This window comes from Empidonax traillii, unplaced genomic scaffold (genome assembly GCF_003031625.1).
Source record: "Empidonax traillii isolate 1590-97213 ecotype Southwest subspecies unplaced genomic scaffold, ASM303162v1 scaffold72:size2462915, whole genome shotgun sequence".
In the NCBI taxonomy this organism is placed as follows: Eukaryota; Metazoa; Chordata; class Aves; order Passeriformes; family Tyrannidae; genus Empidonax; species Empidonax traillii.
This window is the reverse complement of record NW_020955265.1, coordinates 1,838,572-1,865,544: the sequence shown is the minus strand read 5'-3', so window position 1 is coordinate 1,865,544 and position 26,973 is coordinate 1,838,572. Positions and strand designations below refer to the sequence as shown.

The following is a 26,973-nucleotide window of genomic DNA, read 5'->3' as shown; positions in this document are numbered from 1 at the left end:
GAAAGGAAACACAGCACAGAAAACACCATAGACTGAACCCTGGGCTACTACCACATTAGAGTTTTAAACCTCTGCTGCATAAAAGAAAAATGAAGGAGAGATCCATGGAATAACACTCTTTTTTTGGTTGGTTGTTTGGTTGGTTGGTTGTGTGGGGTTTTTTTGTTGTGTTTTTTTGTTGTTGTTTTGTTTTGGTTGTTTGTTTTGTTTTTTAAATCTGAGAAGTACTTTTACATGATGCCTAAAATTCAGTATGGATATACTTCAACAACAGAAATGCAGGATGGGTGCCTCAGAACGTTGTCTCGCAACAAGCACTTCTCTAGCCTTCTATCTAAACAGTCAAACAGTAATGATGAAAAATACTGGCCAATGTAATACAATTATCTTGTGGCTATATGTATGAAACAGTTCCACTAGTATTTCTTTGTAATGATGCCAAACAGAAAATTCCTAGCAGCTGACACCTTAAAATCTACATTTGATACTTTCTGTAATGGTTCTGACAATAGTTAAAAAGATTCAACTTAGTTAAAGAATACCAACCTTTTTTCCTACTACATCTCATAAAGCTATGCTGTATGTATTTATCCTATCACACCAAGTACTCTCTACATCACTGAAGTTGCCATTAATAAAAAATAGCAAAGGAAGCAAAAGAGCTTTTGTGATAATCTTGCACTGTTAAAACTCAGAACCTGACTCCTAGAAATGGTTTGCCCCAAAGAAATAAGAGGAAAAAGGTGAGTGCTTCATTCTTCCTCTGGTGTCTTCTAGTCTCTTTACAGTAGCTAAAAAGAGAAGCTAACAAGCCTGCGGGGCAGCAGTTCTCTCTTCAATCCCCTTCAAGTTGGAGTTTTACATGGATAAGGTATGCTTCTGCAATGAGAAGGCATATCCTCTTATTTCCTAAAATGTTTTGGAGTAAAGTCCACAAATTCTTTTCAAAAGTTCCCTGAGTTAAATTTGGGAACAAGACCCGTGCTCGTGAGTCATTATGGTATTATCAGTACTATACTTAAAATAAACAGGTAGAAATGTAAAAACACTTACCAGAACAAACCTTCTAAATGCATTTGTTTTAGTTTGCTTTTTTAAGTATAGCTTCAATACACATTTTAATAAAATTCTGAAAAGTGAATGCCAGTGCACACACTTCTTGCCTTGAAGATTCAAGAAGAAGAAAATGACCAGGCTATGTAGAAATGAAAGATGCACTCCTGGAAGATGTTCTGACATTACAGTGATGGGTGTGAACATGGCATACAAAGCAACATGTGCTACAATAGTATTGACCAATACCACTATAAAACATCCACTAATTTTGATTTGCTTTAAAACAAAACCCGAGTCATTACAGATAAGCCTATATAAAGTTTCTGTAACCACAGTGGCGTCAGGGAAAAAAAAAACCAAAACTGTTCCAGCAAAAACAGATCATGCAGTCCATTCTCACCTACCGATTTCATATAGTCTTTAAGCTTCTAACAGTTCATTTAACAGTATAAAGCAGAGATCAGTTAAAGTCACACACAATTTAAAGTAGAACCATTATGCTTTAATGTGTGTTATTTAATGGACATAACATCTAGTTTTGAAGAAAAACAACAGTCTATCAGACTAAGCCCAAGCCTTGTCAACTGGAATGCTAAGGGCTACGCTGACCTTTCACAATCAATTTGTAATATCCCACAGCTTTTTATTTCCTTTGTTCCAAAACAGAAGGCAGATCACCCAGCTCACACGCTTCATAAAACACAATGATCCACAAATTGTGAGGATGCTTGCTAGGCCAAAAAAGGTTACCAACACTAGCAGGAGCTGAAGGATTTTGCACCTCCAAGCCTACCTAACCCTGCACCACAGCAGAGCACCAACACCACCTTCTGCCAAGCAGTGGAGAGGTGACAAATGCACGCTCAACTAATAAAACAAGATTACAATGTCCGCACAATTAATGTCACTTGTGAATCATTCTTTCTGTCGTGCAGACAGAAAAAGGTATCTATTATCCATATGGGAAACTGAAGCTAATCCAGGAAGCTGAAGTGGAGCCAAAAGCAGCAGAGTGTGCCAGCTGAATCTGTAAGAGAGCTATGCAGAGGGACAGAACAAGTGACAGCTTGCTGAGTTGTGGACATCTTAACTGCAGAAAAAACCTCAAAGCAGGGAATAGCTACATGATGTAAAAGGCCAGGAAGTAGTTCCGCAATAAGGAAAACTGAGGGCAGCTGACAACATGACCCCTGGTGCATGCACTACTTTGCGTGAAAGGAACATGTGTGCAGTTCAACAGTCCTTAACTCACGGCAGGAGAGTACATCCCAATGGGAGACTAACACATGGAAAAAGACTTAGTATTTTTCTGTTGATCACTTTCAGCTCTGTTAATTTTTCCCAAAAATCTGTTCTATATAAACAGCTCATTATGACTACATCAAGAGAGATGGATAATAATGCTAGCTGTGGAAAAAGTTAATAGGCAATTATTTTAGAAAAATATTTTCTGGAATAAGTCTCCACATGAAGCTCTGGACGGACTTTTTAAATAAATAGTCAGCATTTCCTTTAAAATAAGCTGTATGTGTTATACTCATTTTCTGTTTTGAAATAACTTCTGATTTTCCCTTCTGGGGAAACAAACCTTTTAATATTTTGATTTTCACTTTGTTAAATGCAGATACAATTTGTAATGCAAATGTTAACTATAAAAAAATGACTCAGATACATGCCCCCTACACTCATAAGTAACAATATACCCTCAAGAATCACACTTATACAACTTCTTGATTGTGAGATGTCAGTCATCAAACTGTGCGTAAAAAAAAAAGAAAAATACAAAACCCATCCTGCAGCCCCATCTAGTGCATAATTGAGAATACTTCATCACTGGCAAGTATAAAACTGGTATTATTTTACATCACGACTTCCCAAAACATGGTCCATGTGGTTATGGCACACATCCAGAAGTGGTATAGCAACATTACCATATTTTCTATTTAATGTCTGATAAGACAGCTGCACTGTGATTTGCATAAAATTTTAGAGCTTCAGGGTCAGATAATGGTTCATTATCTATTTAAATCATTAAAAGCATGCACCATGACTCATGGTTCTATAAGACTGTTTTATCTTCTTTTTGACATAATATGACCCCTTGAAAAAGACTGTTTCTTTCAAAGACAGAGTGGAGCAAAGTTAATTATCTAAAAAACGAAACAAGCAGAGCACAACTTGTAAGGACTTAGCTGTTAGCAAAGTAGTAAATATTGGTGAAAAACAAGGCTGGCACCTTAGTCTCACACCAAAATCCAGTATGTTCCAAAACTCAGACTGATCAGAAAATGGATCAGAAAATCAAAAGCTAATTTGTTTCCATGAGATACTTTAGAAATCATTTTTTTATGCAAAGACAGAGAGGAACAGAGCAATGAGTGAGTGACACATGGCCCATCATATTTGATCACACTCCTGGTAAGCTGATCCCAAAAGCTCACTGTACCACCTTCTCTGCAGGGGAAGTTCAAAGCAAGACAAGGATGAGTGAGGGCAGCCAAAGCTCTGTGATGCAGCAGGTTTGGTTGCAGCATGTCCAGCAATGGCCATTGCTCCACTTCTTCTGTGGGTAAGCAGCAACAAGCTAGCACAGTCTGACCTCTTTCATAAGCTCTGGCTGCATTTGAATTTGGTCACAAAAAAAAATTAGGACGCTGAGGCAACAAAGAACTATGTGTAAGCGAAACTGATGTAAGAGAATGGAGGAATATAGGATGGATCTGTAATTGATTCACAGTCCTGATATACTCAAAGATTCCCAATGCTATTTCCAGATTCAAACACCAATAAGAAAATTCAGAAGTTCCATTCAGAAGGAATGCCTTTGGCTTTTAAAGAAGCATTACTTGTTTCATCAAAAGAGATGGGACAGACAGAAATAGCCTGAAGGTTTGTGTCGTATAGGTCAAAATTCTCCTTCGAGAAGTCTTAAATTTGACAATTTTCTTCACTTTTCTTCCATCTAAAACCCACTATCAAAGGAAAACTTAATAGGATTTATAATACACTGGAAGTATCATGATTATGCATTAAAGAGCTGTTGTAATGACTAATTCTAGCCAGACTACTTATTTTGAACCAATAATGTTTTTTTTAACACTCAGAAAAAAAGGAAGACTATATTCAAGCTGAATGCCTGAAGCCTGAATAAGCTTAGGTGATGGTTAGATTTTTGTTGCTGAAGTCCAGTAAAATCAGTTCATGATCAGGAAGTGTTTTTTTAACCTCAACAAGAAAGTTCAATCTACTCTAAGTAAATCACAAAAGGTATAAGGAAAAAAAAGGTATTTGTTTGAAAATAACTAACATAATCTAAATACATTTTTTCACCTTCATTATAATTCTGAGGTTGAAACTTACATGCAGGTGGAGGCAAACTGTGAGGCTCTGCTATTAGGTAATCTCAAAAAATTTTGTTGGTTTTAGTTACAGACAGGAGTTGGTAGACATGACATTTATGCACCTAAGATATCTTAAGGTCCCAACAAACCCGGTATCTAAAATTAAAAATGTAAGTGGGATGCATTCAGGTTGCATTTTCAGGCTCTCTTTTGGTTGCTGTTCTTTTTTCCGATTTTCTTTCCTTCTTCCTCTATTCATTCTTGTCCTCAAGCCCAGCAATGCAGAGATGTGGGCCACACTACTCAGAATTTCCATGTACAGTACTTCCAGTAGCATCTTCTTGCTACTTCTTGTATTTTATAATTTCACCAAAAGATCAAAACTTAAGTTTGACTTCAGTGTAAATACAGCTCCAATAATTTCTCAAAACCTATAGGAAAACCTATAGATTTTCCACTTAAATTTTCCCTCATCCTTTAAGAGGGTATTATTTCACGTATTCTACATGTGAAATTCAGAAAACTCAGTTCAGAATACTATAATTGCAAAAATGTAAAGCCTGGTTATGTACTTAAAAACTGCTTATCCCTCTCCTGAGAAGATTAGCGGACAAAGTTCCTGCTGACACTGGAATATTAACAAGCCTGAAATTCAGTGTATGTCTGCTATATACTCTGCAGTATTTTAGAAAGGTACCTATGCCACCTCTGAACACTACAGTTATAGTGCATTGTGTTTCCCCAAAGCCTTGCCGAACTGCCACTTTAATTTTTAATTAATGGCATAACTGATTTTAGTAAACCTTCAAATATCACAAAATTCACAATACCTTTTCCCAGTCCCCCGTTTCCTGATGCTTTGTAGAGGAAATGTATGTTCTGGGTTACTTCTTCATGGAAATAATTACTAATCTTTCTTGGTCTTTGACTCATACGGCCTATTACCTTGATATTCAGTTCCTGACTTCACCGAAATGCCTGTTCATCACTGCTTCAATAATGCAGTCTTACTACAGTTTGTTTGTCACGCAGGCCACACAATTATTATGTCAAGAGATGGACTCACAAGGTTTTGAAGTTATGTAATAGCTTTGTGTCATTTTCATTGACACAGTGCCTAAGCAGTCATCAAGTACAGATGAAGAAAACTTCCTTCATTTCTTTTTATAGGCTCAGCTATACAATTAAGTTGCCACTGATGAACCCCAGACACAGGCATACAGTGCTCTACCTGTTCTGCAGTAAGTTACTCTTCAAAGACTAATATATACTACATTGCTCTGAATGATCTGCTAAATGAGGATCCAAGTGCAAATACAAACCTGCACTGTGACAGCCTAAATCTACTCCATTATCTTTACGCTCCCGGTATGTCGTTCTCCATCCACTGACTTTTCTGTATAGATACACAAAGCCCCTCTATCATCCAACATGCAGAAAGGTCATCCCTAACACAAGTCAGGACAGCAGGATCCCAGTTTTCAGTGGAATGTAGAACACGGAATACTAAAAGCAGGTTTTGCCACTATTCTGATGCCTTATAGAAGATGACTAAGGTTCAATTTCAACAACATAAGTGAATCAAGAATTTTACAAATAAATGCAGTCTTTCTTTCAATTTACAGCTACATGTAAAACTAATTCCAAGTACAACTACGTTATCATAGTGCGTATTCTGAAAATATCAGCCTCAGAGATAATACGTAACTGAAATAAGAAATCAATCCACAACTCCAGATGCAGCAGCACACATGAAGACTCAATACAATCTCAGCATTTTTTACATGCAACTTGATGCAGGAAATTTTAATTCCTTCAGTCTGCCACTGAGACATACTTTAGTGGCCATAACTACAAATCTAGCAAAAGTTGGTATGGTAACTGTTTTGACAGTCTGGAAAATATCACAGTGCTCAAAGCTAACGCATTTCTGATAGGTCTCACTAGGATACAAAACAAAAAACATCATACCAGTAGTCGTAACTCTCATCCCAGTTGTCAAAATGAACCAGAAAACGATTGTCCACCATGTCTGTTACCGTAGCAACACAAATGAAAGTCGGGTTCTTCTTGTCTACAGCTTCCAGCTTCATCCCCACTCGAAATCCCGATGGGATCACTGTCTACACAGAGAAAGACATTTAACTGAAGATAAATACTAGAAACCCAGAAATCTCCCCAGTGTCCACAATCAATATATTCACATCATTTCTAAGTTTCCCAATTAGCTGTTCCAAAAGTGGCAGTAGCCTAATTAATTGACATGAGAGATGCTCAAACACAGAGACTTGTAGTTTATAAAAACGAAAGTCCTGAACGTCCTGCTAAAATTAAATACATTAGTTTAAACTCTGTCTTAGATACGCTCTCTGAAAGACCATGGTTGTTGCACAACACCATGGTGTAAGACCCATCTTAAATTTAATTTAAGATACCGTTTTTGAATGTATTGGAAGTTTAAACAGATTAGTCAAAAAGTAATGAATTGGAATTGCAGAGGTCAGCTATAGTGGAGATTTTTATTGAATTTGTTGTAAATATTTTTGTCTTAAATTTCAGGTCTCAAGTCTGCCATCACTGAAATGTGCTATGAGTCTCTACCACACACATGAGTAAACCAGGAAATTTCCACACCATTAGTACCAAGTGAATACTTACTGCATTCTGGTTTTCAAACAGTGATTTAGGAGCAGCTTGAGCTTTGCATGCCTTCAGGTAGGAGGGCCAGCTGAATTCTTCTTCCTTATATCCTACGTGAAGGTCATAAAAGAAGGACATGAAATGACAGGTATGAGACACCAGGTGCATGTATCAGTAAGATACCATTTTTTTTACTACTTTCTTATTATCAATTTGTATTTTCAATTTTTAGTATCTTCCTCCCTTTGAACTAACATCTCCAAGTAGCACAGGCTACAAGCCACCTCTCTGTCTCTCCCCAAGAAAACTGCACCTTACCACTTACCTGTCTTCCAGGCACCAACTAACCTCCCTTTGGTGGTCTGACTGACACACACACAGGCACTCCCCAGGTTCTTTTCAGTCTGTTGCTTCTACTTCAGAAACAGCAAAAGACCTATAGATCCCAAAGACCTCTCCTCTATGGCAGTCAGTACAATAAAAAAAAAAATCACCTCCTCCTCCAGACTTCACCCTACTAAATCCTCAGGCTATCAGCAATACAGCATGATCACAACTAGCTTTAAAACAAACTCCCTAGGTTATATAAAAACAGTTGCTTACACAATCAATGCCCCTTATGTATTCACAGTGTAAACTGTCCCCTGCATGGACTTTATGCACTTTTTATTCTGCGTATACAGCACTTGGAAAGAAATCTAAGTTGTTGTTGATGGAATGCCTTTTTTAGTTTCTTGGGGGAAAAAAACACGAGAAATTCATAAAATACTGAACTGCATAAAATAATCTACAAATAACCATTTGTAATCCACAAAACAATGCCAAGAGTTGGAAGCAAACAGACTTTCTTCTTCATTCTTCTGTTATGTAAAAGTTATAGAAACACCTATTTTAGTCAATATGTTACAATCCAGTAAAGCAAGATCAAAACCACAACAGATTTCAGTGAGTGACTGCCTTTACCAAAATGTGTCACCTCTTGACTACTTGAAGTATTACTCAAATATGCCAGAGACAACTGCTCTGTTTAACCTGAGAATCACGTATTATCCGAGGAACTGCCTGCCACTCTTACCTTTTTTTCTCACTACTGATCTATTGATTCCTCTTTTTGTCTTTATTCCAAACTTACTCTTCGTGGAAAGAGCAGTCTTTTATTAGTCTGTGCCAACATGTGTACAGTAATGGTGATCAATATTCAATAACAAAAACATGCTAAGACCTTCCACTACAGGATTCTCAGCTGCCTGTGAGACCTCAGTTTAAGCATATGTGTCATCAATATCCTACCATTTTACTTGCAATAAGCACTCATTTGGGGTCTAGGTTTGTTGCTCAATTTTCTTTCCTAATGCTTTATGAATGATTCTTATGGTCCATTTTGTTTTCTTCGTTTCTCTGAACTTCCACTGAACAAAAAAGGTAGGATTTTGACCTTGAAATTTTAGGCAACACTTAGGGTTTAATTTGCCATTTTCAAACACTCTTGACTAACTGAACTGTAACATTTCTGCCCCCCCCCCCATTACAGCATTGCAAAGGTAGTCTCAACCTCAGAACTATGTAAAACTAAACAATACCTTTAGGTGGATGAAGTTTGTGACCTGTTTTTTCACACCATCCAACAGGATGAATATCTGCAGAATCAGCATTCACCCAGAAATCATAACAATCTGGGTATCCATCAAAATGGAGTCGTATTCTGTAGCCGCAAACCTAAAAGAACCAATTGAAAACATAAGATACTATGTTTTAAGATGTTCGCCCTGTATATAACAGCTTCTGTTCAACATTATGTATAATAACTGTGTGTTTTCAGTCAGCTTTTTACTTCTGCTCAATCCAGCACTGGATTTGAATAAATTCATTTGATAAAATGGAAAGAATGAAAAGACAAAGCTATTCTCAGTCTGAGTGCGTCCTCTTCTGGTCAAAAGAATTAACTAAAAGTTGGATATTGCCATTAGTGTTCAAGATTTGAAAACGGTTCAACCCAGCATCAGAATAAAAGATAAACCTCACAAAGGAGCATGAATACATCTGATACAGCCATGGACGAAGGGCAGATAATTATATTCTCAAGCTATCCTGATTAACTGATATAGAAGGGAGAATGAACAATAGCAATGTTTGAGGGGTTCTCCAGAGAGATACTAAAAACTGTTAACTAAAGATGAGAAGTCAGTCCCTCAGAACTTCATTATTCCATGAAGTAGTAAGTTAACTACTGAGAGGAAGAGAAAAACAGGAACAATACTCTCTCTGTACAAAAGTTCTCCCCATCTACCTGAGTTCCAAATGCCATAAATTTACTGCAGTCATCAGTGAAAATCTCTTGACATCAAAGTCATCCTATTTTATATTTAATTTGTACTCTGACAAAACTTTCAGTTTGTCATCTCATAATTCTGTGGAATTCAAGTGGAATTCAGGTAATTCTGCTGTAAAACATGACCCATCACCTAGTGCCGAGCACAGGGTATGTAGGAAATACTCAACCACTGACACACCATCCATAAGAAAATGAAAGAGATATCCACAGAAATGGGATATATGGGTCACAAAGAGATCGAGAAATGGGAACACAAAAGCCTAGACTATTAAAATATAAACTGCAAAATTACAGCTGTCTAGAACAACAGTGATACAGAGCAAAGAACCTGTTTCCTGTTTCCCCATTTTAATTCACAAAACAAATCCAGAAACTAAGTAAAACGATGTAAAAACTAAAGTAAGGTATGTTTGAAAGATATACAAAATGTATCTGAGAAACAGGTTCTCTATTAAAAGTAAAGAGGCTATTTATTAGAAAAACTATTTCATAAACCACAGCAAAAAGAAAAATTGACTTTACATTTCATGTTAACTTGCACACGTTACCAATATAGGCAATTTTTGAAGCCATCAGCCTTAAAAAGTTGTAGCACAACAGCAACACAAGAAACTGTTTATTTCTATCAGTAAATGGACCAACTGTAAACACTATCAAACTTGTATAAAACTGCTATATATCAGTTGTCATACCTATGGGGTTTTTTAATTTATTTTCCCTTTTAAATATAGATTTAAACTATGGAATTACAGATAAACCCACACACCATCCAACTAGTCTAATACTGTTCTCTAGTTGTCTATGTTAAATATATGTAAACAGTCACTGCTTCACTGGCTTCTGCATATTCTTTATTTGTCTGTCAGGCAGAATTATTATAGCCTTATTAATTTAAAAGCCATCTTTCTACATACAGTTTTTGTCTGCCTGTTAGGTAAAAGAGAGCGTTCTCATTTCAGTCTCTTCTGTAACCCTGCTCCATGGCAGTCTGCAACCTTTACTTACCTCAGCCACTGTGAGAACACAGTATATCGACTGGTGCTCGGGATCCACACCCTCCAGCTTCATCCCTACTTTGAATCCATTTTTGTTGTATGGGAATGACTGATACTGCAATAGAAAAGAACAGTTTCAGTACTTTCGAAAGTACCAGAGAAAGAATATCTTCGTAAGGAATAGAACAATGATTATTTATTATTCATGTTTCTGAGCGAACTAATAAATCACTTTAAAATAAGTTTCACATCTTCAAAACCACAGAGCGGGAAGGAGAAATTGATGACTCTGAAAAACACATTGATACGAGAATGACTTGAAACTGGAGAATATGTAAGAAAATTAGAATCAGCAAAAGAAAGCAAGAGAAAGAAGATGACATGGTTTGTCTTCAAATTTTTTCACTAATTGTCAACAAAACCTTTTAACAATTTAATTATTTATTTTTCAGACTGCACAGTGACACTGACCCCTTCCTAATAGACATCATTCCTATAATAATCACAACAATGATGCTCTATTTTGCCTTTTCCACATCTCAGGTCATGAAAGATGAACTGAAAAGCAGAAATATGAAACACTGTTTGTAAACAGAGAAGGCCTATTTGATGTCCTTTATATGTTGAATTCAGACTAGTTTTCCAGAAGTATTTCTGCCTCATAGGAACATGACTACCCTTACATCATATTACAGAGAACCCAGAAGAACATCTTTAAAAAACAGAAAGTGAAAACAAGGCTAAGTAAAATGGATGTTTTCAATCAGAAGGCATCAGCATCCCTCTGGTAAAGATGAAGGAAGGCAGTAAATATTAAGGGTAATTTGAGCGAATAACAGGAAAAAAAAGTGACCAAAACTGAGGACAGTTTTTCACAGGTTTGCAAATTCACAGCCCAACAGTTTTTATGTTCCAAATGGTTACAGAAAAAAAACACAGGAAAAAACACAGGAAAAACATCCTAAATGTTCCCCCTTCCTTCTGTTCCTGCCTAAAAGCTACACATTCTCCCCAGTCAACTGCAATATCTCTTCAGTTAGTGGGAAGAGAAGGATACCAAGGGAGGTACTCAGAGAGGTATCACCTACTTGGAAGGAAGGGAAACCTCTGTTTGGTAGCTTTGGGTGCAACTGATACAACTGAATAATAAACCCAGGAGAAAAAAAATGCAGTGCACGGTATAAGAGTGGGAATATGCAATTATGCAGTAGGGAAATGGAGAACCAAACCAGTTTAAATTGGCCTGCAGTGGTCAGCTAACAGATGTCTAATCACAGCTCTAAGTCCCTATCTAAAAACAGCTTGGAACATTTGCTAGACCTCAGTCAAGGGATCAAAGTACCTGACTGCAGTACGAGCATTTGAAAAAGTTATTTCATCCTAACATCACCACACTTAATATTTTTATTATCAATGAAAGTTTAATGGAGTTACTCTACGCATAATTTTCTTCAAAAGGAATGCATCAAGGAGAGAATTCTTCTTGAAAACAATAAACTGACACAGTAAATTCAATACAGTCCATATTGTTGCACAGTCTTGCAGCTAATGACATCAACATAATAAACAGTTTAAAGATTAAAAAAACTCAGTGGAAAACTGAAATGCTTGAATTATTGACACACTGAGGAACAATGGCCAATGGAACAATGGAAATTATTCAAAAGCAAGCACAAGTAAAATTACAGAGAGAGGAAACAAAAAAGTCACACATCTATTATTTCACTTTTATAATAAACATTACTGTAAAATCTGTACAAAATTCTACAAACAATACACTAAAAATTAAGCAATTATCACATATGTATTTCCTGAAATTTAAGACATGAATTATTTACTATTCTTCCCATTGTCAAATCTAGAACTTCTAGTTTGGTTTCTGTTACAGTCAAATTAACAGGCAAATTTTGGAAGGCTAATAACCTTAATACTATTTAACAGATTTCAATTTTGTGCACAATTCTCAAAACATCACCAAAAGTAAAATAAACTTAATAATCACACATTATTTTTACAACAAATATATAAAGATATTTTGCTAGGGAGGGATACAAAAAGCAAGAAAGAGGAAAGGTAAAGTCAATAAATGAGCAGATGGCACATCGAGGAATAGAAGGGTCAATAATTTTGTTTTAATGGCACAACAGCTTGTCAGACACAGCTTAGAAATTACTCTAAGTACCAGGAAGTGGCAGGGACTCTCCATCATCCTGACCATTTCTAACTAAGGGTACAAAAAACACAGTGAAAAGTACTGCTTCCGAACTGGAAAAACAAAAAGAGAAAAAGAGTAATTCTCACAATGAACACAGAAATAAAAGGATTCAAAATCGGTTGGGTTGGGTTTTTTTTAACGTTTCTGCACCTGTGGCTTGCTTTTTCATCTGTAAAATGAAGAAATATTACCAGGCCAGTTCTGGGTGTTGTTAAGAACTCTCTTTCTGCTACAGGTTTTAAATACTGCACACTAAATTAAACCCTTGCATTACTCAGGGACTAAAGACTTTGAAAGAAAATACTAAGTAAGATGCACTGAACGAGAAAGGTACACAGTAGAGAAAAGTACAGGAAACATCTCGTAACTCCAGACCATGTGCAGCGCCCTGAAAGGTTGATATATGCCTGTGTGTTGCTATAGCATTTCATGGAACTTCAGACAGGCAGAGCAATGCCTTATGAATGTACCTTCCCACTAAGACACTCATTATACAGTTTGTTCTCTTGTTAATTTTTGAACCAATATATAGCACAAGGGGATACAACTAAGAATGGTCAAGGAACTGTTGCTCTTGCATTTACAAATCTATGGATTCTGTACAATGCAATCCTAGTTCTTCACTTTTCTAACTCAGTAATAGCTAGAGGTGCCAATTAAAGGTCAGTATCACATGCATATGTAAGCTGAAAAGCTAATTTCTAAACAAAAGATTTAACAGTTGAAGTATGAACCCTACAGAAAGAAATGGATGCAAGAAACATACTACAAGTAAGAACAGAATTATCAAAAAATAACACAGAGCAGAAGTACAGTAGCTGAGACACATTCACATTTCCCAGGTTTTGCAAGAGAAGATAACAGCATGGAAACTTTGTGGATTTGCATATGGAGCTCTCTTCCAAGTGAGAGAGACAGCACTAGCAAAAGCACTGAAATAACAAATGACAAAGACTATCATAGCAGGTAAAGGACAAGCAAGAGATGGTGATGTGACATCCAATCAGATGGCAGGCAAAAGGGGAACAAGACAAACTAACATCTGATGTAGTAACAAAACATAATGTCAGCAGGAGCTGCAAAAAAGACAGGTAATATAATTGAAGCAACAAGCCAAAAGATGATCTTTATACCAGCTTTCTAAACATATTTAAAGAAAATTACATGGCATGAAAAAGTGTGGGTATGCATCAGATTTTTAGCTTTAGAGATTAGATGGAAAGACAAGAACTTGCAGATTTTGGAAAGGCATCTGCTTTCTATAGTCTGATTTGACAGCACTCACCTACAACAGAATTCTCTGAAAAAGAAGAGCAAGGTAACTCCTTTCATATTTCCCACTCTCTTGATAATTGCTGATGGACAGTATTATTTTATCATGTCTGTTTTCCTCCAAAGAAACGTAAAATCTTCAAATCTTTTTTGTTTATTGATTTCCTAGAAATTTTACAATCTTAGTTGGTTGACTGACTTAAACTTCAGAAGGTCATACCTCTTTAAAAAGCTTAGTAGGTACTGCAATGGCCCTTTCTTCCTCCAGATAGGATGCCCAACACCATGCCTGCCTTCCTTTAGAGGGTACAGCTGTAAAGAAGCACACAACAGTGAAATAATTCTGTAACTATTAATGTCTCAAAAAAAAAAAAACAACAAAACACTACCCTTTGAAGTATCAAATCTACATTTTATTAAATGAACTAATGGTGTTGCTCAGGACTTCTTTCAGAAAAAGAAGTAGCTCTGTAAGTTGAAAGGCATTAGGAACATGAAGGTTCCTGATTTGTCCAAAAATGCTTCCAGTAGTTCAAATTAGTAACAAGAAAAAGCACGTTCAGGTGAAAAGAAAAGTTTACAAAGTCCAGCCCCAACCCCTTTTCATTATTGATTCTAAGAAGCACTAATGTATACAATTTATAAATGTGTGAAGAAATCAGTTCAAATCACAAAATATCTCAATATTTTAATTTTTTTCCCCTCAAGAATTTCTTTTACTGGAAAGCATTCAACTGGATAGCACTCATAACATGGTTTTTTAATCACAGTTGAAATACCCTGTTTTTTAACAGTACTGACAATGTTTCTAACCTACTCCATCACTTTGTAGTTTGATGGTTTTGGGTGGAGAGGCAGTTCCAAGCCATCAGAACTGTCACCACTGCTTTTTCCCCGCATCGTGTCATTAGCAGATGACAGAAACCTCCAGTTTCAGGTTTGCTCATATAATGTGAACACTCGCATACGCTTGCATAGTAACTGCAATATTGCCTACAGTCCAGCTTAACACTGACTACAGTCACATCAGTGAGTAACAGTTTCCAGGCCTTGAAAATAAGGCACTAACTGCACTAGCAATAGCCAGGAACTTCAAAAACAGATGGTCTGTGAGGCTGGCCATGTATGTATTTACTTTTGTACACTTCCACTCTGCTTTACTGATCTTTACCTAAAACACCTCCTCTGCATATGCAGCTTAGCATTTCAGACCATAAGCTCATGCTGCCACTAGGATTCATCACCAGTTCACACTATGGTTCTGGCTTAATCCAGACTGTAGGCTACTCATGAGAGAAATAAATCCCTTAAAGTAACAGTCTGGCTAAGCATTTTTATTAATAAAACATGAACCGTAACAATAGTGATGCCAAACTCTCCAGACGAAAGCTCATAATGTAACCAAAAGATAACAAATTTCAGAACTGCAGCAATGGCTCAACACTATTAGAGCACACTCATCTTATTTGGGATTTACCCAGTTTTTATCTATTCCATGTAAGAGATTAGTGGCTCAGCACAATAACACAGTTTCATGCTTGGTTCTGAATACAAATTGGTCTTTTCTACCATATCTCTTGTGCTGAACTGGTATTTTCCCAAATAAAAATTAAAAACCCCCAATACAACAGAAGAAATCTGTACAGTACATTCTATCAGTGGACAGCAGTGATTTCCACAGAGCATCAGCTTTGTGCTCGTGTCTCACACACTTCTTATCTCTTCAGCTTTGAAAACAACTGTAGAAATAACATTTCAAGAGCGATTCTATCTTGGGAGGGGGATCTTCCATCACTTTTATTGTTGCATCTTCAATAAGTATCTCATCTGCCTAGTGTGCATCAGAGCTACCTGGAGTTCTGTTGACTAGTGGCCCAGCAACTGCTGTGAGTATCTCCTCCCTACCATAAGAAATACTCTGGAGGGCAAGATGTAGGTCTGTGGTTAGTGCACCACTCAGGTATCATAGCAGCTGATTCTCCAATTCTTCCTAAAACAATCTGTCATACAATTAGCTTGAAATAACAGCACTCATTGAAAATATGTTTTATTATGCTGCTTGATGCAGTGTATGTCCCTTTGGACTGATTATAGCAATTATTCCTAAACAGTTCCATAAATGTGTCTATTTCCAGCATATACTGAAGATGCAAAATTGATCCCCAAGGAAACAAAAGTAAACTTCCACTTCTGCTTGATACATGTCTTTCAACATCTGGGAACTCAGTGGGGCTGATTTCCTTCAATACTGACACTCTCTAGAGGGATGAAAAAAACACACCTAAAATGTACATCAGTTGCATTTACACTTACTATATCCTTCTCAATGCTGTCTTAAAATTTTCTTGCTATAAATAATACACTGGCACTCTCTTTTTACAGAACTGAAAAAAAAGTATTGAACAGGGAATACAAATTCAGTGAAACACTGCTGGCAATACGAGACAGATATTACCTAAAGAACTGATAATTTTTGTTTTGTAATCTAACTTACTTTGTTTCAAAACTGTTATTTCCCCTTTTCTTTTTCTCCTGGCTCTCTGCGATACTCTCAAGATCCTTCCTTCAGGTTTGTCCTCCTAAATTAGAAAAAACAAACAAACAAAAAAAAACCAACCACACACACACACAAAACCACAAAACAAACAAACAAACAAAAAAACCAGTACAGTAAACTCATTAGTTTAGAAGGCTAGGTACAATAAAACTTGCAACACCAAAGGTTGAATGGCTACTGACCTAGCTCTCCCCTACCTTAAACAAACCTGCAGATGTCTAATCACAGCTAGTGAGCCATCAGTGACAAACCACAGCAAACACAGTGAACATGACAGACAGAAGGACTCTCCCGACCCAGCACTCAGTCTTGCCTGACCCGGGAACAGATCACAAAGCCTTCAGCAGGCCTCACTGAGACACTGATAAATAACAGTATCTTTAATATGTTCATGCTTCCCAAATAATTAAAAGGAAAACCTCTCACAGCTTCAGTCTGTTTTTCTTCAAATGTACAATTGCTTTATTAAATGTAAAAAGGATCAATCCATTTTATTTACTTCACTGTTTGTGTATTAACAGTTTTGTGAGCACCTAAACAGATGAACAGAGTAAGTACTCATTTGGGAAGGCAGATGGATGAAGGCAAAGGTATCCCCTGATTTTTGCCTAATATACTGCTATACACAGAGCTGCAAATTCCCTTCTGACAATTCTAGTGTCTTCAGCCTTTTGACCATTTGGTGGTTCCAGAACTTTCCCCTTCTCCCTCAAAACTGTGCTCTCTCCAGCAGTGTTACAGCTATTGGGAAGAAAACAAATAATGAAGGAAAAAAACCCACAAACATTATGGGAAGGTACTGTGGTAAGTTTCTTCTAAAATGAAGAACAAATCCCAAAGGAAAACAAAATAAAAAGGTGCCCCAGAGCACATTACACTGTAACACAACAGAAACCCAAATCTCTGGCTATGATTTTCTAAGGCAAATTACACTAAGAAAATCCAAAGTGTTCCCTTCTTAACTGTAATGTAACTTTGTTTGCAAAATAAATTATTAGTCTATAGTTATTTATTCATGTGCAGAGTGACAAAGTAACAAGTGTTGAGAAATATGTACTCCTGTTTTTCCGTGCTGAACACATGGCAAGTCTAGGTTAGCAGCATTTTTCCTTTCAATTCTTTTTGTTCTGTTCTTAAAAAAGCACAGAGAAGAGATAACAGCTCTTATCAGTTCATTGTCAAAAATTACAATTTACTAGTGAGGCATAATTAAATTGGTAAATGAACCAACTACTTATCGTGGCTCTGAAATAGTGATGCAGTCACTTCTCTTTGTAGATTGACGAAGTTACTGACATTGCAATACAAGGCAAAACTCCCACCAAAATACTTGCAGGAATGGGTTTATTATGCATACTAACAATTTCATCGGGATTCTCTTTCTTCTCTCCATTATCCTGGGACTCTTCTTTGAGAGGAAACTTTGCTTTTCTTTTCCGAATGCCTTTAGAATCATCTTCCCCATTGCATTCCATGCTGGGATTTTCCTCCTTTGGTTCTCTATTACAATAGTAACACAATGACACAAAGCCAATATTATTCAACTGCTAATATTTATAAAACAGGTAAAAAGCAAGTAAATCTGAAGGTCAAGTAATTGTGGGTCCAATTGTATTATACCAAATACACTCTTAGAAATACTACCGAAAATTACATCTGTCAAAAGAATTAATCTGAAAGACACACATCAGCAACTGCAAAAAGAAAGCTGTCAGCTTATGCTGAACAAGTTCTGCATGTTTTAATCAGTGTGTCTTTTCCCATGTATCATCATATCTCCTGGAGAAGCAAACTGTGAAATGTTTAGGACTGCAGGGCAGTTTACAGAGAGGAAAGGAAAGGTAATTGTTAAGACTGACAAATCCAATTGGATAAAGCTGGTATGTGACTGTACAAATTGCTAAACAAGAAATCAGAACAGAAAACTTTGAAGCAATTAGCTAAAAATGAAGGAAAACACAGAAAATCACAGATGTTAAAACCTGCCATAATGTAGCAATATGCAATACAGAATGGAAAAACTAATACAAACATGCCTTTATGATGAGATGAACTACACTAGCTCAAAAAAAAAAAAAAAACTGAGAAACTACAGTATGCTCATGTTTTCACTCACTGTCATCTATGACACAGCTCTTACACTTAATTATTATAGTTAACTTACCACCCCAACCATCTCATTACTGATTATCTTAATTCCAATGACTATGAAACAAAGTGGGAGTCTGACACTGATTCATGCATCCCATAGACTGTTTTACTGCTTGCATCTCACAGTAGAACATAGCACACTGAGCAAAAAAGACTGCCTTCAACATCAGTGTTAGACATACCAAATGTTAAGGCATTTACACGAAAAACAGTGAAAGAACATTTTGAACTAATTAAGACACCAAAACACAGCTACTTAATATCTCCCTTTGCCCACCACTTTTATATTTTGTCAAATTCTTTGTTTCTATGCTTTATTATAGCACCTACTTGTTTTTTACTTGCTGGGCACATTTCTGGCTGCAAAATTTCCCTTCAGGAACAAATTCTTCTAAGGTACCATAGCGGTAACAGTTTTCACAGAAAACAAGTCCATCCACTTTTGCAGTTTCCTTCAACCTTGTGGGGATCCCTGTCTTTTCTGAAAAGGCTGCACAATGACAAAAGTTAACTTCACTTAGGTAGAGGTGATACATTTCCAACCATCCTCTGCAGGCCATGCCAAGCAAACAGAAAAACGTTAGCCACACTACTTGTCAGAATGAAGAACTAGGAGTTAGTGTTCGTATGGAGTCCACATTACTGACAAGCCAGTTGGGTTTTCATACTGCAACATGAGAGAGGAATCCACTGATTATATGATTCTGTCACAGTCGCACACTGACACTGCTTGATGTGGCTACTCGCGGAAGGACTGAATTTTGTGATGGGCACGGTGCTGACTGCCAACAGTCATCACTGCTCAGAGTCCATGACCTCATCTCCTGCTGATGTGCCTCATTTTTGACCTATATTTCAGAAAAAAGGGTTGGGGGGAGTTATCTTTCATTAGGTGAACTTATTTCTGAAAGCAAATAGCTGACTACATTATACAGTCTCTCGTAGCAGTAGCTATTGCTCAACCTGCCTGAGGCCTACCAGAAGTGAAAAATCACTAAACTTGTAACAAAGCACTCTTCAAATACTAAGTTACTCACACATCCAAAGCTACAATTTCCCCACAACAGAAATGTAGCCTAGGAAAGGATGCAGTTTCTTTCCCTCAAAGCAAGTATGAAGCACTGTCACGTACTCCAGCTTCTAAAGCAGGTCATTGTCTTTGCACCTCCCCAAAAGACAAATTTCAATCACAAACTATTTATTTTGCTTAAGCACTTTACTGCATTTAAAAGCAGAGTCAGCTCTTGAATGCAGAATATCTCCCCCAGAAGAATATATAATATAAGTGTTATATTTACACACCAGCATCATTAGTGGTTCAAAAAACCTACTTCCTCTCACAATATTTTAGCAATATTTTTATTTTTGGGGAGCGTTAAATTAATCAATGTAAGGTAGTAGCAGAATGCTTATTTGGTATACATGTCCTTAAACACACCTTAATTTAGTAAAAACACTAATTTTTTTAGGTTTCTAGGAGATGCAGTTGTCTGCTTTACAGTAGGTAACTGTGATCTCTCTGTCTAAGGAGAGAATCTGTCGTGTTACTACACTACCACAATGTTGCTATTCTCATTGCAGATTTGGAACTTGAATAACTATCATTGCCTTGGATACAGACCTACAGAATACATCTGTATACATAAAGATTCAGACCTCACAGAGAGGGCCCAAACTACTTTCCTACTGGTGTAAATGATTCACCTATTCACAAAAGTCACATGACAATTATGATTTAATAGTGAGGGAGTAGCAAAGGAAAGCTTCCACTGACTTCATTCTCACGCTTATAGTGATGATTATTACACAAAAATTGTGAAGTCTGCTTTTCAAAGAACTTACAGATGTGTATTTTAAAAGAAAATTGTTAAAATGTAGTAGCAACAAGGAAAAAAAATAGGTAGTTGTAAGTAATCGCAAAACCAATTGCGATATTTTCACTCATGCTGCTCCATAATTAGTGGAGTTAGTGTAACCAATTGCTGTAATTTATGACCATGCAAACCAACTTTGAACAGAACAAATGTTTCCTTCACCAGGATTTTAAATCCAGGAAACATCTTATTTGGTAGACAGCTATCAAAATTATTAGAATTTTACCATTCAAGATAAAACACAAACTGTTACTACATGCTTTTAGTACTATAAAATAGCCCAGTCAGCAGCAGTACGGCAACTGTGCAGATACACACTGCACATCTAACACTGACACAGGTGGTAGCAGCTGAGCAGCAGCAAATATCATGTGAAGGCATTTGCAGTGCACAGTACTTCGGTCACAAATGAACTCTAAGCAGTTAGTAAAGTCTGTGGGCAGTCCGGAGAACTAGCTCAACAAAAATTACCTCTAAAAAATTCTCAATAATTTAAAGAAATTTACTATTTTGCAAATTAACTAAAGCAAGAATATCCATTTTAACTTTAGAAAAAAATTACCATTATGAAGAAATTGTGGCTGTAATTGAACTTCAGATGTTTAACAGTGGAATTATTTCCTTTTAACTTAAAATGCATTCACATGCCAAGCAACAGGTAACATCACCAGAGATACTCTGTCCATTAAAGCAAGTAAATTGTGGTTTGTTTTTTTTTTTTTTAATTTGGAGAGGGAAAGCTTTAAGAAAAGCTGACATATTAAAGAAAATATCATCTACCACAGAAAATGTTTACCGCCTTTTAACTGACCTTCTTGAGCAGTTGGAACCATCCAGGTTGTGGTAGCTGTTGCCTTTTTAACACTTTCCATTTCAGTTTCATCTGTAATCACCTCCAGGGCCCCAAATTCATTGACTCTAAACTGTAAGATAAAACAAATGAAATAGACCACAGGAAAAATTTACTAAAAGTCTCTTGGAGTGTCTGCTTCCATTCACCAATATAGTTATTACACGGTGTCCTCACCATATTGCCTATTTTCTATGTGTTTCTACTTATCCCCATGGAATTTGAAACAAGCCATTCTTGCTTCTATCAAGCATAATGCATTTTCGACATCTAAAAATATTTATTTGCAACAGATGCTGATAGAGATGCCTCCACAGAAAGACAGGTATCTAACTTACACAGAAGAATAAAAAAATCAGCAACACAAATTCATGGGAACTTCCCCTAACTGTATGCTTTTTATTGCCAGCAAAACAATGCACTCGAGACACTGAGTATTTTTTCTGAGGAAAAGGGAGCTGAACATCACATACCAAATGCTTCCGAGTACGGAAATTTCAGCATCCTCCAAAAACACAGTACATCTCTGCTATAAACTGCACATAAACAAACATCTCAAGGCAGTTTATGAGCTGTTTAATTACATGCTGAATGTGATATTACTGTCAGCCGGAAGCAAGGCTCAACAATACCCCTCATGCTGTGCTTACACTGGAGCACCAGGAGTTATAGCCATCCTGCTGCCAGAAGAAGTTTCTTCCCAATGTAGTAGTGATTAAAGCACTACCACATGAAAATCACTTCAGCTTCCTAAGCACTATGTGGTTTGCAGGCCCAGCTGGTTACATGGGTTCATCTCAAGGCATTGTTTTATCCCTGATCCTTTGCTCTGAACAGCAAAGGGGTGTCTTTGCCACAGGGTCTGTACAAAACGGGTCTGTATCAGTGAGGTACTCTTACCAACAGCTTTCAACAGGAAAAATTATGTCTAAGAGCATCTTTCAAATCTCCACAGCACCCAATGAAGAGAATACTCCTTCAAGGCAGTGGCATGAAGCCTATTTTTCCCCAGTCAAGCAACTTTACCTTGGGAAAATGAGAAGGGGAACAATTGCCTGGCTCAACACTGACTCTCTCTGTGCCTCCAGAGGTTGTCAAATTAATCACTCCCACTCACTTTGGACCCTACTATGGTTCAGTACTGAGAACAAGCTGTTCTGGCTGAAAGCAAAGGTGAGCCCCATAATGTACATACCACAGCAGTGTGCTTTTACTAATACAGTCCTTCCAGTCTCAGCTTTTACAAAAAGCCAACAGGTCCTAAGGAATGTGAACAGCTAAGAAAATAGTAAGCTGAGGGAAGGGAGAGAAAGAAGAGGCCCTCACACAGTCATATGACATTTGAAGCCAAGATTTTTAGTTGTGATCAGCTATGCTCACAATAGGTATGAAAAGCCTGAACAAGCTGTTGATAAATCTATACGGACTGAAAGACCATGAGTTCAACTTTGAAAGGTGACCAAACGCAGTAAACATCATGTGCTCATACTCCAGTTTGTGTACAGACATACATGCATGTTTCATCAAAGAAATACAGTAGAGTTACCATTCAGAAGAGGATCCTTGTGTCTTACAGCTCACACACCCCAGTCTTGCTCCTATTTTAGTTAAATTCCTTTTTGCTATTGGTGCTTTGCTGCCTCTGCAACAAGTGGATGCCCTTCCGGCTTTGGAGGGCTGACTGATAAGCACTAAGCAATGGAAGACCGGTGACCACAGGGAAGGCTGCTCCCACCTATTCTTTCACTGGAGGCTGTTAATGGCAGCAAGAGCCAAATTATTGTGGAAGAAGCTCTTGAACAGTCAGGCCACCACACTAAGTTGGTCTCAGTGACAGAGTAACAACTTGCTACTGTCTTAGCGGGCAGGAGGGCACGACAGTCTTACTGGGCCACTCACTGACCACTGTAATTCCCGGTTTTGCCTGCAGCCTCCCCTCTATCAGTCAGAGGACTCCAGCCCCTCTTTGGATGTAAACTTGAATTCATGCCTGCTTTTGCTCCCTACTTCGCCAGCTACAGCGTCAGCATTAAGGTGCACACCAAGCTTTTCATGGCTAACCAGAACAATGCCTCAGACCTGAGTAGTCATACTCGTTTTAGCTGGGGAGGGAAAGCAACAAACAACTTGCGATAAAGGTTAATTGCTTAAAAACAGGATAAATAGATGTACAAAGCAGCATGCTGCACAAAGCCATCAAGGGATAAGAATTGTCAGAGCAACATGCCAACTAGTGTCTACTGTTGGAAGCAAGTCAAAAAAAAGATCTAGGCTAATAGTAGTTTATGTGCCTATGAAAAAATTCAACACACTACTCTACAGTCTCTACTGCAAGTCCATTCCTACATTTCATGTTTTACTTTCCAAGTATTCATAGTCATTTTATATCCATTTTTTCTTAAGTCAACATTACCCTATGGATTACACAGCTCTAGTACCCTAACACACACTTACTCTCTTGGTATACGATAAAGCAAGGAATTATGTACCCTCTCTAACATGATTTTACTGGGCTAAGCACAAGGTTCTTCTGTTCTTATGAAAATGGTGCTCCATTTCTTCTTCTTCAGCCTGTCATTTTTTGCCCACCATGTGCTGTGCTGAACCATGGAAATCCATTCTCCCAGTGAATATGACTAAGCATAACACCAAAGGTGGACTGCTGCTGTCTCTCCTCCATGGGTTAAGAACATTTCCATTTCCAATGGAAGTTCTTTGCCTTATCATGCTGACTGGAAGACACTCTGTAGTTTTATGTAGGGGTAATCAAATGTTAAAAGGACTTTCATAAAGTATTTCATAAAAATACTCGAGTATTTGTCTCTATGTGGGATTAAAAACATTTTAAACCAATGCAAAATGTCTATCATATTGTAGATTAATAATAAACTCAAACCTGCTGGGAACAAATATATATACAACCTAGTTTCAAATTAAGTCCTCACTGTCGAATGTGTCTAATTCAGAGTAACAAAGACCAGACTATCAATGTTTGCTGTTACCTGTGCCCTCTTAAGAGTGTAGAGCATCTCATCAGTTCCCACAGATTTCAAATCAGAATAAGAGTTGTTATCGTTTTATAAAAGGTAAAATTATTATTTGGGACAACAGACAAAAGGAGAAACAATTGAAGTGCAAAGGATCCAAAATAAAAAAAAAACAAACCTACATATGTTAATGCACAGCTTTAAAATAAATTAGAAAAATCAGCCAACACTACCATCTACTGGGCAAGATAAGGACAAAGAATTCATTGCAGTAAGGACAATCGTTGCTGCATTCTGACATTAACTTCAGCAACAAAACATATCTTGACCCCACAACAGCATGATTGTGGACTAGCTTAGAAGAAACCTGCAAAAATTTTATTACCCATAAAGTAAATTGAGTAAACGCTCTTTATGCCTATGAAGCAGCTAAGCTTAAAGTAGCAGAATTACAAAGCAGTTTGTCCAGAGGGCTCACATCTGAGACTCCAGTGATATAAGCCAAAGAACTACACTCTGATGTCTGGTTAGCAAACAGTTATCATCATTCTTGATGTTAATCACCATTCAATCACAGTGGTTTCAGTGGGACTGCTCAGATAAAACAGAGTTTTACTAGCATTTTACAGTTCCTCCCCTCTTTAAAGCAAAGGAGTCATCTATAGACACTGTATTGTCCAAACACATCCCACTACACCTCAAACTACTTTTCACACACTACTTAAGTTGAATAAGTTATTAACTGCCAGAGGTTGTTGATTCAACCATTTCCCTATTCGCTGTGTGTGTGATACAGTCTTTACCTGCACAATCACATACTATTTTCTCCACAGAATCCCTGCCCCAGGCAGGAATGGACAGTATTCAGAAAAATGAGGCAGCTGTTGGTATTTTTGTGCTTTCTTCAAGAGGTAAAGCCAGTCTTATTTACTCTACATGGTTTGAAAGCAGAATGACTGTTTATTTAAAAAAAAAAAAAAACCCAAAACAAAAACCAACAAAAGAATGTAGCTAAAAAAGCTTTAGGCACTCTAGCAATTACTGTTACAATGCAGTGCAAAGTCATTTTTGAAACAAAATTTCTGTTCTCAGCCACTTACAAAAAAAAAAAACAAAAAACCCAACCAAACCTCTTCCTAGCTCTTCATCCTTCTGAGTAGGCTGCTCCCATCTTATTTTAAAGCACTCGGTAAACATGAAACCCCTTACACTTGCCTCCACACAAAATTTTTACTCTTTCAGGGATAGAGAGGATTAGGGAAATGTGTTCCTGCACCTGACTATTCCCTTCTTTTAATGATGAGAAGGGATTCTGCCTGCACGTTACTACTCTGCAAGTATGGCAAAAGACAAACAACTAAAGCAGAATCCCAGGGTATCTAGGGCTCCCTAAAACAAAATCACCAGGGATTAAATTCCTCACCACAACCAATGGGCAGGGCCAGACCCACTCACTGGAATGATGCTGTCAGCAAGAAAGTCAAGCACTTCCACCAATATCAGATTGATTTTAAGATGCTTCAGTAACACTGTGATAAGCTAATCTTGAAGTAATGAAGGAGAACAATTTGCAGACAGAAGGAAAGGTTTTTTTTCCTGTCTGGGCAGACACAAGCAGGAAGGGATTACTATCAAATTATATCCCTCCAAAAATAAAAATAATAGGAACATTCTCTCATCACTTCTGAAATGAAAGCTTAGGTATACCTCAGAAAATATATACTTCTAGCAAGAGAGACTGACATTACCCCTGCAAATTGCCAATACCTCAGTCTTGTCTGCAGTAATGTTTATCTACTTTATTCTTAGACACTCCTCAGGCTCTTCCAACCCCTCCATCCCACTCCAAGTGCTCAAGAATTATCTTAGTACCAGAGGGCTTCTCAATGACTTCTCCACACTGCAAACTCGGTCTGCCTTATTATCTCCACTTGAGTAGGAAACTGCAGCTAAACAGACTTTCTTAAGGTGACACATAAATCAGCTACAGAGCCAGAAGTCAAGGTCTGCCAAGATGATGCTTATTGATCCAGAAGTTGACCCACAAAGCAACTCTGGCTCTGAATTATTTTGGCCGGAATATTTCTAAATACAAAACACTGATATCTCATGGGGAACTCAAGCAAGTAACAAAAAAAAAAAATGAATGGCTATATGCCAAAATTTTGGTTCCAGTAAGGTATTCAGCACTGCACAGAAAGGCTTTGGTAGAAGCAAGTGCTAAGCTTTCTTGTGTGGGATTTACCTGCACTAATCACAAAACTATCCTTTTTCCACCTCAAAACTTTCTGCCTAGTTATTTACAGATTCAACAGCATCAACAGCAAATGATTCAGCAGATTTAATGGTAAAATAACATGTGATCACTTAAGGGGAGACTACCATGACTACACATGAGGAAATCCAATAAAGATCCAAAGGCAAACCTAAATGCAGCATTTCTTGGCTTTGGAGTATTAATAATTTTAATAGTGAAATTTCCTTTCTGGTCTTTCTTTTCTTAAATAAGGTAGACTCTTCTTATGACAACGCAAAGAGAATGTATGGCAATGATGCACAGTGTGAGCTGATTAATTACACTAGGTTGCAACACAATAAAGATAATTTCATGTGAAAAAGACCAGGCCCCTAGCTACATCTGCTAGCGGCTCCCACTTGGTCAGACGAAGTCCTGTCTACTTTGCCTTCTGCTCTCTGCACTGC

At 37.3% G+C, this 26,973-nt stretch overlaps 1 protein-coding gene across 6 annotated transcripts in view; it reads right to left on the bottom strand.

Annotated features, from left to right (window-relative positions):
• L3MBTL3 (L3MBTL histone methyl-lysine binding protein 3) overlaps positions 1–26,973 on the bottom strand; it is a 78,585-nt gene that overhangs the window by 36,258 nt on the left and 15,354 nt on the right. For 5 of the 6 annotated variants that reach the window (XM_027880568.1, XM_027880570.1, XM_027880569.1 and 2 more), the window contains exons 3-11: positions 21,245–21,356; positions 18,890–19,049; positions 17,770–17,908; positions 16,346–16,430; positions 14,072–14,163; positions 10,375–10,479; positions 8,618–8,753; positions 7,056–7,147; positions 6,369–6,520 (exon numbers count right to left, since the gene is read on the bottom strand). In XM_027880568.1, the coding sequence (XP_027736369.1) occupies positions 6,369–6,520; positions 7,056–7,147; positions 8,618–8,753; positions 10,375–10,479; positions 14,072–14,163; positions 16,346–16,430; positions 17,770–17,908; positions 18,890–19,049; positions 21,245–21,356 (1,073 nt within the window). The remainder of the gene's footprint in view (positions 1–6,368; positions 6,521–7,055; positions 7,148–8,617; positions 8,754–10,374; positions 10,480–14,071; positions 14,164–16,345; positions 16,431–17,769; positions 17,909–18,889; positions 19,050–21,244; positions 21,357–26,973) is intronic. The other variant, XM_027880573.1, reaches the window with a different exon arrangement.